The sequence below is a fragment of the Denticeps clupeoides genome, chromosome 18 (assembly GCF_900700375.1).
Source record: "Denticeps clupeoides chromosome 18, fDenClu1.1, whole genome shotgun sequence".
Classification (NCBI taxonomy): Eukaryota; Metazoa; Chordata; class Actinopteri; order Clupeiformes; family Denticipitidae; genus Denticeps; species Denticeps clupeoides.
In genome coordinates, this window is record NC_041724.1 from 8,693,394 (window position 1) to 8,708,266 (window position 14,873).

At 46.2% G+C, this 14,873-nt stretch overlaps 2 protein-coding genes across 5 annotated transcripts in view; one reads left to right on the plus strand and one right to left on the minus strand.

Annotated features, from left to right (window-relative positions):
* Positions 1 to 3,041: 3,041 nt before the first annotated feature.
* On the plus strand, positions 3,042 to 8,367 carry g3bp1 (GTPase activating protein (SH3 domain) binding protein 1). 2 transcript variants are annotated; one of them, XM_028960074.1, is made up of 12 exons: positions 3,042 to 3,210; positions 4,246 to 4,362; positions 4,436 to 4,517; positions 4,705 to 4,878; positions 4,965 to 5,055; positions 5,140 to 5,233; positions 5,325 to 5,520; positions 5,862 to 5,963; positions 6,524 to 6,641; positions 6,927 to 7,055; positions 7,125 to 7,234; positions 7,618 to 8,367. In XM_028960074.1, exons 2-12 carry the CDS (start codon positions 4,268 to 4,270, stop codon positions 7,846 to 7,848), a joined length of 1,422 nt encoding a protein of 473 aa, XP_028815907.1. In that variant the 5' UTR covers positions 3,042 to 3,210; positions 4,246 to 4,267; the 3' UTR covers positions 7,849 to 8,367. The 2 variants fall into 2 exon arrangements, with proteins under 2 accessions (XP_028815907.1, XP_028815908.1); XM_028960075.1 differs by having other exon boundaries at positions 5,140 to 5,215.
* A 959-nt stretch (positions 8,368 to 9,326) lies between these two features.
* The window catches only part of glra1 (glycine receptor, alpha 1), a 32,451-nt gene continuing 26,904 nt past the window's right edge, over positions 9,327 to 14,873 (minus strand). For all 3 annotated transcript variants that reach the window (XM_028960008.1, XM_028960006.1, XM_028960007.1), the window contains one exon: positions 9,327 to 12,800. In XM_028960008.1, coding sequence (XP_028815841.1) covers positions 12,513 to 12,800 — 288 coding nt within the window. In that variant the 3' untranslated portion in view covers positions 9,327 to 12,512. The remainder of the gene's footprint in view (positions 12,801 to 14,873) is intronic.

Sequence of the window (14,873 nt, forward strand, 5' to 3'; positions counted from 1 at the left end):
CATGGGTAACGAAGGCGTGAATAACTTCAAGTCAAGTAGGTGAAAATAAGTAAAATGGTCCAGAATCCCTTTTTTGTTCCGTGCGTTCTACTTTCTACAATGATTCCACTTGATTGCATGATAATGAACGTTCTAAAGTAAAACGATCTGACTTAAAATAGATCTGTACAGTATCGTACTTTTCTTTGCTGTGTGAAATAGCACCGTGTGCACACAGACACACATTTCAAAGGGCAGGACTTTGAGAAAGACTTTCCCCGAGTCCCAGGAGACCCTGTCTGCTTTGACGGCGAAGAGAAACGGCAAGGCGCTTGCACCTTGTTACCAGTCTTACCCTTCCAACCAGAAACCGTAGTCAGGAATCTCAAACAATGGCAGAGATCCAGCCACAAAGACAAGCACCACCCCATCCACAACAGGGTGGAGAGAACGCCTTCCCGCCCTCCCATTCTGCCTCCCCCCATCAGTCCAGGCCTTTTTCCCAGACTCTCTGCTGTACAAAATGTACTTTTTCTTTTTTTTTTTTTCCAGAATCGTCCGCCAGCCACACCGCCCTTTTTTTGGTGCCCGTATATTATAAACCGTCTAACTGAAATATGAGCCAGGTTTCATTTTAAACGGCCTAAAATTATTCAATTCTGAATAAGCATGTAAAACCATATATTTAACCATAAACTAATAACTGTGCACCCCTAACCACAGACAGGGGAACCAACGCTAAAAAAACCGCCGTGCTTTAGGCTTTACTTTGTTCTCCAAGGACAGAAAGACTGTCGCCGCCCTCAAGTGGCTGGCTACAGCAGATGACGGTGGGCTCAGCCAGGCCTGCCAGATGGTTTCCTTTACTTTCTTTCTTTCTCAAATATTCCTCAAATATTTTTTTTCTTTGGAACATTAAATACTCCTGTACCACTGCAGCATTCAGTAAATTCGAAGTCGATCCCCTTTGTCATTTCATATACGTGTTAGACAGTACAGAGCAAAACGGAACAGCGTTTCTCCGGAACCTGGTGCTATGTAAAGTGCAAACAGGGGACGCCGGCAGAGCAAGAATAACATTTAACAAAAAAACGTGTACATAACAATGAGACAGACTAGCGCTAAACAGGTGAAATTAATAATTAATGTGCAAAGCAAAATAGCACAAATCTTGCTGTGCAAAATGGAATGCTGCATTAATAGATAATATTACAGATAGACAATATTACTCAACATAACAGAGGTATTGTGTGTGTGTGTGTGTGTGTGTGTGTGTGTCAGTCCAGAGTGGAAAGTCCCTGAGTGTTCAGGTGTCTGATGGCCTGTGGGATGAAGCTATGGTAGAGTCCGGCAGTGAGGGCCCGAATGCTTCGGTACCTGTTTCCGGATGGCAGGAGGGTGAAGAGTGCATGTGAGGGGTGTTTTGAGTCCTTCACTATGCTGGTGGCTTTCCAGATGCAGCGTGTGTGGTAAATGTCCATTATGGAGGGAAGAGAGACTCCGATGATCTTCTCAGATGTCCTCACTGTCCGCTGTAGGGTCTTGCGGTCCGATATGTTGCAGTTCCCCAACAGCAATTCTGGTCAGAATTCTCACAAATGGTCCCTCTAGAGAAGGTGGTGAGGATGAGTTTCCCTCAGCCTCCGCAGGAAGCAGAGATGCTGCTGGGCTTATCGGTAGAAAAAAAGGCCATAATGTTGGTATCTGGTAGATTAGCATGACACATCATTTCGAGCTAATATACTGGTTATGTTGCTCTGGATAAGAGTTTCTGCCAAATGCTGTAAATGGTAGAAAACTGGTAAAAATGCTAGTCAAAGCTGGTCCTAGCTAGTCCACCATCTTAAACTGATAGTGCTCTATTTTCAACAAGAAGCCCACAGAGTCACAGGTTCAAACCCCACTTACTACCATTGAGAGAGAAAGTGAAGTGTCATTGAGAAACACCGCACACGGTGACACAATGACATGTGTCCTCTGCTTTTAACCATCACCCTTGATGAGCAGTGGGCAGCCATGAAAGGTTGCCGCTTCAAATCTGCTGACCAGGGATGATGGTTAAAAGCAGAGGACACATTTCGTTGTGTCACCATGTGCTGCGCTGCAGTGTTTCACAACGAAAATCACTTCACTTTCACTTTCAATTATGAAATAGGCTGGTTTCTTGCTGATGAGTTTGGCATGCTTCTTTTATCCTTTACACCTGTATTCTTCAAGTTTACAGAAGAGGGGTCCCTTATTTTGTACTTCATATTTCTGCTGCCTTATCTGCTGTGAGAACTATGACTACAGAGACCGGCGTGCTTCTTTCTGTTCTTTTGTGTTTTACATGGTCGAAATAACAATCTAAATCTATATTTAAATTAAATCTAAATAAAAATGCTGAACTGATCTGAGGTGGAGGCCTAGCGGTTAAGGAAGCGGCCCCGTAAAAGGTTGCCGGTTCCAATCCCGATCCGCCAAGATGCCACTGAGGTGACACTGAGCAAAACACCGTCCCCACACACTGCTGACCAGGCGCCAAGGGTGATGGTTAAACGCAGAGGACACATTTCACTGTGTCACCGTGTGCTGTGCTTCACTTTCACTTTTTCACAATTCTTCCAAATCATTTTGCACAAAGATGACTTCAAAAAATGGGTGAGACCCTCGATCGAATTATGACAAAATAATAATGGATGTACTGTAAACGTGTAGATGACCAATCTCAAACAATTGTCAAATGTTATTTTGAGGTTTACATTTCGCCTTTCTCAAAAGGGTTGTTCGAAGACGACTCATTACAGTAATTTCATTGTCATTGAGACCGAACTCAAAATAAAAAAAAAAATGAATTAAAAGAATTAAAATGGACTTTTAGGGAGAAGACACGTTCTTAGCAAAATGGCTACATTGAGATGTTTCAGCTCAACCAACCATTTCGTGGGTGTTTGCACTCACATTCCAACATTACTGTCGCTCATTTGCCGGTTTTGTCAGCGTCGCAAACCTTCGTCTCCGATTGGCTCGTCATCGGGCGAAACGCGGCCGTAGGCCCGCGACCGGGCCGGAGTGCGCATGCGCAGACGCGAAACCGGCACCGCGCGGCACGTTGCGAGTCAGTCGGCTCGTTAGCTGCGTGATAGAAGCGGGGGAGTCGCTCTTTTCCCCTCGGATTACTTCAAGTTTCTCTTTTTTTTTTATCCAAACGACGAACGGACGTCTTTCTTTTTTTTTGCAACGTCGCTTTTGGTAAGCGATTCGGGGTCGGGGACGAGGCGCCCGCCTTAAAGCCGCCCCGCTGCGGGCTGTGTGGCGTGGTTAGCCGATGCCACCTAGCACGCTCCCTTTGTGGGGAGGCGAGCGGGTCGCTGGATGCCGCGGGAGCGGGTCGCGGTCGTTCCACGCTCTAGCTACCGCGGCGTCGACTGCCGCGATGCGGGGCGCCGTACTTCGGCGGTGAGGCCTTCGCGTCGTCCGAGCGGCCGAGTTGGGCCACGCACACGCGCCGTTCGGTCAAATTACGAGACACCAGCAGAATCCGTCCTCGGACGCGTCGAGGTAGATACGCCGCAGCGAGGCGGTCGTGTCGCTCGCGTTCCGTCGAGCTATTGTTCTGGAGGTGGGTGCTCGAAGACACGTGCTTGATTTTCCCATAATCGGGATCGTCTAGTAAAAAAAATATAAGTGTGTTAGAGCTACCATCTACTATCTTGGCAGCGACGTCGAGTGCCGGCTTCTCGACGCCCGGACTCGGGTCTGGTGGCTCCGGGGCCTTGTCCCAGGCCGACCTCGTTAGCGCCCGGAATAATTCAGGAGGGCGGACCGGCGTCGCAGCAGTCAGACAACATGTCGCCTCCTCGGGCAGGGACGGAACAAAGCGGACTCGAGCGGGAACCCCGGGCGCTTCTCGATAGCGCAGCTAGTCTCGCTCCGGTAGCTTGGATATTAATTGTTTTTAATATTCCCCAAAATTGTATTGTTTTATTCCTCTGCGCAGGTGTCACCAATTGCGCAAATTCCAGTTACCATGGTGACAAACGCCATTCCTATTATTCTCAGTGTCGCCTGGCAACCTGTGTTATAAAGGAAGGGCGCTACTTTTGTTGGCGGACGTCGGTGTCCAGAATGTGAGCTGTTTGCTTCGCCTGTAATGTTCGCTGCACACCTTGACCTCCTCGATTAGCTTAAAGGGGGGATTTGCACATGCTGGCACGGTGGCATCCGTTCCGACGGGGCCCTGCTTTTTACACGCGAGTGACCGATTGCCGTGTTCCCTGTTCCCAGCAAGAGCCAGCTGACCAAAGAAATGGTGATGGAGAAGCCAAGTGCCCAGCTTGTGGGGCGAGAATTTGTCCGACAGTATTACACCCTTCTGAACCAGGCCCCGGATTATCTGCACAGGTGAGATCGGTGTAATATGTGGATGTGATGATGTACTTTAAACCGTGGGATAACCATGATGTTTGTCTGCCAGGTTTTACGGTAAGAACTCTTCCTATGTCCATGGCGGCCTGGACAGCAATGGTAAACCAGCAGAAGCAGTATACGGTCAGTCGGTAAGTGATTTCTCTGGGCAGAAAAGTTCAAAGGTGCAAAGTTACTCATTTTTTGTAATGTTCAACCATTCTAATGGTTTTACTTGCCTCAAAAATGTTCAGAATATACAATGGTTGAATTGTTCATCAAGTGTATTTGTACAATGTGTACAATTTCTGTAAATGGGGGCCTCATCCAATCCAACAGGAAATCCACAAAAAGGTGATGGCGTTGAAGTTCCAAGACTGCCACACGAAGATCAGGCACGTTGATGCCCACGCCACCCTGAACGAGGGCGTGGTGGTGCAGGTGATGGGCGAGCTCTCCAACAACATGCAGCCCATGAGGAAGTTCATGCAGACCTTCGTGCTGGCACCTGAGGTGAGGCTCGCGACTCCTGCTGAAACCAGAGCGCGCCCACATGTAATGTAACACGGTTGGATCCTCCTCGTTCTTTCCTCCTCCAGGGCACGGTTGCAAATAAGTTCTATGTGCACAACGACATATTTCGCTATCAAGATGAGATCTTTGGAGACTCAGAATCGGAACCTCCTGAGGGTGAGCTGGTTAACTCTTGTCCACAAGCATCCTGCCACTTTTTGGCAAACGTTGTTGTGACCTTGTTTCTTCCTCTGCTTGTAGAGTCTGAGGAGGATGTGGAGGAATTGGAGGAGAGGGGAGCCTCTCCGGACGTGGCACAGGATGAACCCACGGCCTTGTACGAACAGACTCCTTGGTAGAGCACTGGTGCTTGTAGTCTTTAAAAAAAAAAAAGGAACTCTTGTCCACTGTGAATAATTCCTTCATCCTTGTACCCTTTCCTTCAGCGTGGAGCCAGTGGAGGGCCCCGTGGAGGAGGTGGTGGTGGTGACCCCAGAACCTCCCCCTGTGCAGGAGCCCGAGCCGGTGACGGAACAGCAAGCCGAGCTAGCCGACGAGACCGATAAGCCGCCGGAGGAGGTGGCGGAGAAGTCCCCGCCCTCTCCCGCCGACCCCGCTCCTGCCGTACCTGAAGAAAACAGGGTATGAAAGTGGGAAGTGCTCACCGAAGCTGTACGGTACTTGCCTGGAGATATGGCGCTGATGTGCTCCAACACGTCTCCCCGACGCACCCAGCTGCACTTTAGTCTCTTGGCCCGGACCCTGTTGCCAGGCAGCCATTTGGCCTCAAGTCAGGACTGATTCCCAATCCTGTTATTAGCGGCCCTTCTGGCAGAATCCGGTGCTATAAATGTTTTAGTTTTTTATACCTTCTGTGCTTTTAGTCTACCACATGCATTATTAGGTGGTTAATAATGTACATGACGGGCTGCGGGGGGCTTTGAAAAACTGGCAACTACAGCTTTCATCTCTGATCTCTGTAGCCTTTCTCATGGGCCTCGGTCACCAGTAAGAACCTGCCCCCAGGTGGAGTGGTTCCAACGTCTGGTGTCCCACCTCATGTCGTGAAAGTTCCACCTCCCCAGGTTAGTCCCATCATACTAATGAACCCTGTTATTTATTTTATCCACTCAATATTGCTTAGCGATATTGCTTAGGCTTTGGCACTCGCTGCCTAGTGTACATGCGTTTGGATGGCACGAGAGAACCTGGAAACACGCAGAGCATGCTAACACTCCCCACGCACACACAATCACTTCCCATCGTGCCCCACTTTCACCAATATAATACTGTAGCCCTTTCGACCTAGCGTGCGTGTTATTGAGGCAGCAGTTGGCCTAGCGGGTAAGGAAACGGACCTGTAACAAAAAAACGTTGCCAGCTCAACACTGGAACCACCAAGGTGCCACTGAGCAAAGCACCGTCCCCACACACTGCTCCCCGGGCGCCTGTCATGGCTGCCCACCAAGGGTGATGGTTAAAAGCAGAGGACACATTTCACAGTGTCACAGTGTGCTGCAGTGTTTTACAATGACCATAACTTCACTTTGTTAAACATTTAATTGCACAGGACCTCATGGTACAGTAGATCACTATTTTGCTGTAATTTGGGGTTTTACTAACGTTGCCTGTGTGCTAAATGCAGCCCAGACCAGAGCAGAAAACCGAGGCACCGGCTGCAGCACAGAGGCCTCAGAGAGATCAGAGACCACGGGAGCCCAGACCCGGAGCTCCACCTGGCCAAAGAGGACCCAGGACACCAGGTACGATGCCATGCTCTGAATGAACTCTTAAGCCCTGGCACTGATCTCAGGGCAGTTCTTTATTTTAGGGGTGAAACCGTGACCTACTGTTTACATTTACAACATTTATCAGACTCCCTTATCCAGAGTTATCCAGTAAATTATGGCGTTGTTGTAGTTGGTGGTTTTGGGGATTTTATATTTAAAATAAAATTCCTGCGGAAACACACCTGAAAGTATTCCATTGTGACATCACCTCACTAGCATAACTGCAAATTTTTAAAGCGAATATCTCCTTGTCCTTAGTCAGAGAAGGCGAGCTGGGAGAGACTCTGGACGTACGGAGGACAGTCCGTTACCCCGACGCCCACCAGCTCTTTGTTGGCAACGTTCCACATGACGTGGACAAGTCCGAGCTGAAGGAGTTCTTTGAACGTAAGTGCAAGCCTGGCCTGTCCGGTAGATTGTAATTGAATGTCTGCTAAATACAATCTCCTTTTTCAGAGTATGGCACTGTACTGGATCTGAGGATCAACAGTGGGGGCAAGTTGCCGAACTTCGGATTTGTGGTATTTGACGATTCCGAGCCGGTGCAGAAAATCCTGAGTAGTCGGGTAGGTGTTGCATCAATAATCAAATTATTATATATTTTTTTTCCTATTTGTTGTTTCTAATTTTCTACAAATCAGTGTTGGTGGGTAGCGATGACTTTTTTTTTTTTTTATATTATCATTTTCAACCTGGGTGGACTTCTCCTACTGAACACTACCTTATTGGCTGATTTTCAGCACTGACTTCCTGTCATGTGCTGGGTGGTCAGTATATAGCACACTGTATAGGGGGCTGGTTCTCTATGTAGTGCCATTAGTGGATGTTTTGGACTGCATAGGAAACCGAGCAGTCAGATTTAATGAATCGAAGTAGCTCATTGTCCTCCCCGATGTGGAATTGGTTTGTAGGACTGTGCTGTTCTAACAAGTAGTTGTGTATTTTGTAGCCTATAAAGATCCGAGGCGACATCCGCCTGAACGTTGAGGAAAAGAAAACTCGATCTGCCCGAGAAGGAGAGCGGCGAGACATCCGCCCACGAGGACCAGGAGGCCCGCGTGACAGACCCGGCGGCCCCAGGGGACCCCCGAGTCGGGGCGGTATGGTTATGAAGCCCAGCATGGGCGCCGGCCGGGGGACTGGGCCCAGCGAGGGCCGTTTCCCAGCGCCGCGTCAGTGAAGGCGCGTCGCAGCATTCTTCCATCGCCACTACTGACACACGACACGCAACAAGTGATGTGGACACCCCTTGAGACCCCTCCCCCAATCCCAAAACAAAATACCAGTCCAATTCCATCTGTTCTGCTCTTCACCTCTTTGGACGCTGGAGCGCAAACGATCCCGGTCTCGTCCGGACTGGCTAAGCTGTCGCTTCTTCATTTAAGAACTTGAATTTGTTTGTAAAAAGTAACAGTACTACTTGAATTGGGGTAAAATCCAGAGTCTGGTTCTAGCGTTCTCTCTGTTTCTTAAAGGAACGTGTTTTTACTGTGTGTTGCTAGCACCCGCTTTCAGGTCAAAAATGGCGGTATGAATTTATTTGGAATGAATACCCAGGTTGTGTGTGGATGGTGCTCTAGCATGTGGGGAAAGAGAAATAAATCCTGTTTGCCTTTTACTGTTGCACTTCATCGAGTATGACTGTATTTTAACAACTCTGCTGTTGAGAGAACAAAATAAACTTGGTTTAATATTTTCACACTTGTATTTTTTATTTTTTTATTTTACATTTTTCTTTTGATTTTGATTGCAGATAAAGAAACTTTCTTTAGTCTCCAAAAGGAAAATGTCACTTCAAGATTTCTTAGCCAGAGATGCTGCAATGTAGTTAATCACTTTTCAGACTTTGACAGTTGCAGCATTATTGGTTGCTTATGGGAATTTTTATAATTTCTCTTATTTAAATAGTTACATTTAAACAATTCTGTTATTTGCTCAGTTTAACCATGTTAAAACCGGGGCTACTCTAGTTTACAACAATGCAGCTAAAGCAGAGCACCGTGGATTACAATCATGTAGATAAATGGGATTTATTTTATTTTTGTTCACCCGCATTCATCAGTTAGTCGGACCCCCACCCTGAGGGGGTGGCAGGTGGTCTGCCTCTGCCATTCATTCATATTTGGCTTCCTTTGCCATGCTTGTATTTTTAGGTCCACGCCCCATGACCCACGCCAGCTGAAGACAGCCTGGTGCTGCTGGCCGAGCCCACGGTCTGAGCTCCACTGGTGGCAGCAGGCAGGGGGAGGGGCTATACTAACACATGTTTAGAAATAAAATACCCAATCAAATACAACGATGAGATTCTTATGTGGTTCGGAGCATTCTTTAGATCTAAAGATCAATAATTTATGAATTCAGAGAGTATGAATGAGAACTTTTTTTTTTTTTTTTTAGATGCAAGGCTATCTGACAGCAGCAGAGCTTCCTCTTTATAGTGCAGCCTTGTATCAAACATTTTTACACAATTTTTCTAATACAATACACACCAACAAAAGAAATAAACTGTCAGGACTGATACATATTTTCAGTTAATACAATTTGGGGAATGGATTTATTTAATTTATTTCATGATTGCAGAGAATCTTGAATAGAGCGACAGTAATAAATGTCCAAACTCCAACAGCGTTTAACAATATTCAAAAACAGATTGGAGAGGTGTGTTCATAAAACCTTTAATAGTAGAATTAGAATTAGCATTATGACAATAAATATTTAGTTATATACAGATACAGCAGAAATTATACATTCCTTTTTTTCATGAAATTGCTCACATTTCTGTACAAGCCAAAAATATCTGCCATTGTATTTATATCCATGCAAAAGAGTCAATGGTTTCAATTTAGAAATGAACCAAATGAGGGAATTTCTGCAGAACGTCTGCTTGCTTCTGAAGTTCACTCTTGGAACAATGAAAATTTTGCAAATGAAGATGTGCACTTGGTGCCAATACACGAGTAAGCGAGGAACCCAAGATTAAGGCCATACCGACTTGTGCAAAAATAAATCGTCCACTTTGTTTCACTTGGAGAGGTTGAAGGGCGGCTCCGCCTGTCTTTGCTCCAGACACAGCCACAGCTTATTTAGTTGCTTAATTATTGTAAGAAAAAAAAATCACGTGACATAAATGAACATAGAAAGAAGGGGAACATGTTCACCCCCGTCCCCCCATGCGGAATAAATCATACTGTAGCACAGGAATGTTGCGTGATACGGCAGAGTTTATGTACTGAATTCATGGCATTTCTCTGGCTCTTGTGACAGGGGAATAAATAAATACATCAAATTTACTACATTTGTGGACCATTTCATAATTTTACTAATATTTCTGAAAAACATTATTGTTGTTATTATTAAGAAATAGGCGATAGTGTAACAACAGACGGAGTTTTTATCAGCCTCAACATGAACGGCTAGTAACAGCAGACTGGTGGATCTGTTGGACGTGCTATTCTGTTACAAGAAAATTAAAAATGCAGCCCTTTGATCTTTAATATAATCATAATGTAAGGGACTGAAATTAGTTTCTGAGCAATAATCAGTGCTAAATGAACAACGGATGCCTATTCATGGAACGTTCTCTCACTTCTCTAATTAAAAATAATAATAATAACAACAACAATTTAATGCACTGAACTGAGACCCTCAATTACGATGAAACTGCACCCCCTAATTATGCACATAATGATTACCCAAATCATTACGTCGAAACAACAATGAATTTTTTGGCTTTAGAAAACTGACAATGCATCTAAACATACAACTGCACTAAAACCAGGATATGTTTGCTGTCACATGGCATAGCTGGTTTATAATGAGGTAAAGTATATGGTACCGGACACATATGCCATCAAACATATTAATTGCACAGCTTAGGAGTTCTAGAGGAATTATTAAGAAAAAAAAAAGAAAAAGCAGAAAGGCCATGACAATGAAAATGTGATTCTTTGGTCCAGACAATAAACTAAGGACAAAAAAAAAAAAAAAAAAAAATCGCTAAATAAAAGAAACACATGCATGTTACAATAACATGTCTCTTAAAACTACACACTTATGCAAACAATGCACATTTCAATGAGGTGTCGTGACATATTTCACGTGTGAGAAAATTCAGGTATATCAGCAATATGAATTTGGCATGTGGCCTTTCTGGAAGCTGTGACATGCATAGTTCAAGAGGTGACGCCTGCTCTCCCCTTTCTTTTTATTTCACTGTCCTCAGATGTAACATAGGCCTTAAAATAAATAAGCATTTCAATAAATATGTCGATAGATAAATAAATAAATAACCAAACAAACAAATAATCACTCTAAAGGCCTCCTTGATCATAAGTGCTATGAAGTTTTGGAAAGCGACTTAATGGCACAGAATTTCATACTGAGAAAGGAACTATGTAATGATGAAGCTGAAAGTAATTGCATATATTAATCATTGCATAGAGAAGCCTGATAGGATGAATGAAAACTGGAGATGCCCCACTTGCACGAGTCCAGATGAAAGCTGCAGATAGGCCGTAATCACAGCTTTACCTGCTGCGCCTTAATTGATCCTCAGATTTGGACGGACGCGAGCGGCGGTTCATTGACATTCGCCGCGGCTTTAACGGAGCCTCTGCCGTGATCCTGGCTGCCGTAAAAAGTGACATTGATAAGCCGCTCCTGACTTACTGTGCGCCGCTGCAGTGTATCCAGTGACAGCGGAGTAAAACGAGAGCAAAGTTGACCTTTCGGGGCTATCGCTCCCGTCTCGGGCCTACTGCCGGGAGACGCTGTCTCACGCACTGCTGCAACTGAGAGGTAAGAGAACGTTAAGGACACAGCCGACAGCAGGACTGATCTCTGTCCATCTCTAGCTCCTCCTCCCTCCAGGATCTTGCTCACGGTTTGTTTATTGTATATCACTTTCAATACGCATATATGTGAAATTCTCATAAATGTGCCTTTGAAAAGTGGATTTCTTCTGAATAATTCAACTGAATCCCAGAAACGAAACTGAGCAAAATATACACGTCTTATATGTTATACAGCAACATGATGTACACTTGGCACATAAATAAAAGGACATACAGAGCAACACCGAGCACAGGTTGTATAAACAGTATAGTATCCCATCTGCCCTAGATGAGTCTCCATGGTGTAACGGCGACCGCCCCGACCTCGCGACGTCCCCCTTTCTTGTTGTGGGGACACAGGGGCAGGGGGGAGCGTTGACAAGTGCTCGTAATACACATATTGAAGCAGATTGAGCTATAGAGGACGGCCGGTCCTTGCATCATGTAATCAACGGAAGCACCAGACTACTTCAGATCCTTGTTCAAATCATGTTCCTCAACGATTCCTTTTTTTCGTATTCTTCTCTTTGATAAACGTTATACGATATATGATATTTTACAGTGCTGTATGTTTGCAAAAAAAAAAAAATAGAAAAAAGAAAAAATGTCTCCCAAGAAACATCTCCCTTCTTGTCCGTTCATCAGTTCAGAAGTTCTCAGATGTATCCGTAAAGACTAATATTTATGATTTTCTTTTTTTGTTTTCTTTCTTTTTTTTTTAGTAAATATATTGCCACATTCATTTTTAACATGCATTTGACTGCATTGCTATTGCACAGGTCTGGAGTATTCGGGAGAAAAGAGGGGGAAGAAGAGGAAAGAAGAGGGGGAAAAAAAAAAAAAGAATTTGCGAATAAATACCTCTGCTGAAAGGAAATCGCCACAGAAAAGCGAGTGAGCGTTAAAGAGGGAGGTGCAGGCCGCTGGGGTGAGGATGAGGAGGCATTTGTTTGGCTGTCTTCCTTCTTCTTCTCTCTCTCATTTCTTTCCCTTTGCCCTCGTTTCGCTTCTCTCACTGCTTGTGGACGTCCTCACTGCGTATGATCTTGTACGTAATCCAGTAGAAAATGTTAAAAATGAGGAAGACCAGGGGGAACGCCACGCGCGACACGGTGTCGATCCTCTTGGCCCGGCTGATGAAGAGCTTGCGCATCTCCTCCACCGTCTTCTCGGGCGGGTTGGCCGAGGTGGGCGCGTTGTTGTTGTTGCCCTTGATGGCAATGCCGTCTTTGGCCTGCAGGCAGGCCGGGCCCATGCCGTAGGCGGCGAAGCTGAAGCGGCCCTCGCCGGCCTCCTCCTCCTGCAATACAGCAACCACATTCAGTCCGTTAGCCAATCAGTAGAGGGGTGGGGTGGGGTCAGCACAAGAAGCTCGTCCCTCGCCCCTCTACGAATCATTCCGAAGGATTAACCTCGTCACCATAATTGCTCTGTTTTAAGTTCCCTTTACAAAATGTAACACCGGCCCCTCCCCCTTCCGGAAAGAGCCAGCTTGCTTTTCTTGCCACTGAAGCGGCTATTTTCCCCTTTTCGCTGGGATCCAATTTTAGACGCTTTCTGTCCTCTTTCTGTCCTTGTCTTTGTGCCATCCCATTTATAACCGTTAATGGGGGCTGGGTGGGAAACGGTGCAGGGGGGGGGGGGGGGGGGGGGGGGGGGTGTCATTGCCCCCTCTGTTTTGGGTACGTCTTCGCCGCGAGATGGGCACCGCGACCTCTCTCCGTCCTTCAGGCCGATGCTAAGTATTATGGATGCTCCACATGCTCCCGCCCCTCTTCGCCGCGACATTAATATGGCGAGGCGGCGACGTGAGGTGGAGCTCTAAAGAGGGGAGACGCTGCGGCGCTGCGGCCAGCCTGCATCGTGCGCATCCGCGCCCGGGTCATTACCACACACACTAATTAAAAAAACGCCTCTAATGGGGTGTGAGGCGAGAGAGAGAGAGAGAGAGAGTGTGTGTACACGCTCCCATGTGTGAGAAATTGGTACATTTGTATATATAATGTGTGTTTGTGTGCATTAACAGGGCTGGTGTCCATGCAGAACGAATAAAAATGTGTCTGTGTGTCTGAGTGCGTATATACCTGTGTAAAGGGGAGTTGTTTCTATGTATATGTTATATGGTGTGTGTGTGTGCATAATATTGAGTGAATGTGTGTGTGTGTGTGTGTGTGTGTGTGTGTGTGTGTAATGAAACAATGCCCTCCAGCCTGGTCGTGTGGGGGGGGAAGATGGTAATTTACAACCAAGCATCAGCATGCAGCTCACTCCTGCATTTGCAAGTCAGAGAGGCGGAGTCTAGTGCGACAGCCACCTCCATCCATCACGGCCCCCTTCCCATGATTGATGCATTTATATCTTTTACTCAGCCGATGTAAACTGTAAACGTGTTAAATACCCTCATCACCGCAGCAACGCACCTTTCTGTACTCGCATTTTTTATTTCCGCCTGCGGTTGCCATTGCGGCCCAATTCATTTGCATAATACGTTTCACGGTCAGACTTTAACAGATGCACAATGCCTGTGGAAGAGTAATATCAACCAAAGCAACAGAAAGTGCGGTTGTTCTAGAACCAGAAATGCTTGCATTTATACATGCATGGGTTGCCCTCCTCTACACACACACACACACACACACACACACACACTCGCAGCTGTCATTCCTGTCAGCAGGAGCCGTATCAACCTAATATTCCTCAGAGCGCTGTCCTACAATGCATTACCCCGCAGCACAATGCAGTACCCTGCATCCCCAGTCCCTGTTCTACAGTGCACTACACTGCACCCCGCCGAAATGCGGTAAACTCCATTACACTTCCCCAAGAGCGCTTTAAACTACTGTGCACTTTACCCTACATTCAATTTTACCCTTCATTGAGATGCAGTGCACTACGCTGTACCAGACGCCTGCCTTATCCCACTGTGCTGTACGTGAACCTGGAGCACAATGCGGTGCAATATATTATACGTTTCAAATGCAATGCCCCACAATGATGTGCACGGTATTGTACTGCAAAAATACTGCGCTACATGCATACAATGTGTCAAATAAAGCAAACACTGCACCATGCCAGCACACTATAAATACACATGATGCAGCAAACTGTACCAACTGTACAGAATTTACCCCATCCCTGCACCACATTTTACTGTATTACCTGGAACACTACCTGCCGGTGATACAGTTTCCCACCACTCTATCCTGCACCACAGCGAGACCTTCAGGGGCCTTCACTGCAATGAAATACATTGCATTCCACCAACCGGCACCCCACCCTCGGCTGGAGCAGTGCAGGAGTGGATACCGTGGCTCAGATATCGCTCGCCACCTATTTACATTGATAATCCGGGGCCTTATCTCCATCCGCTCCG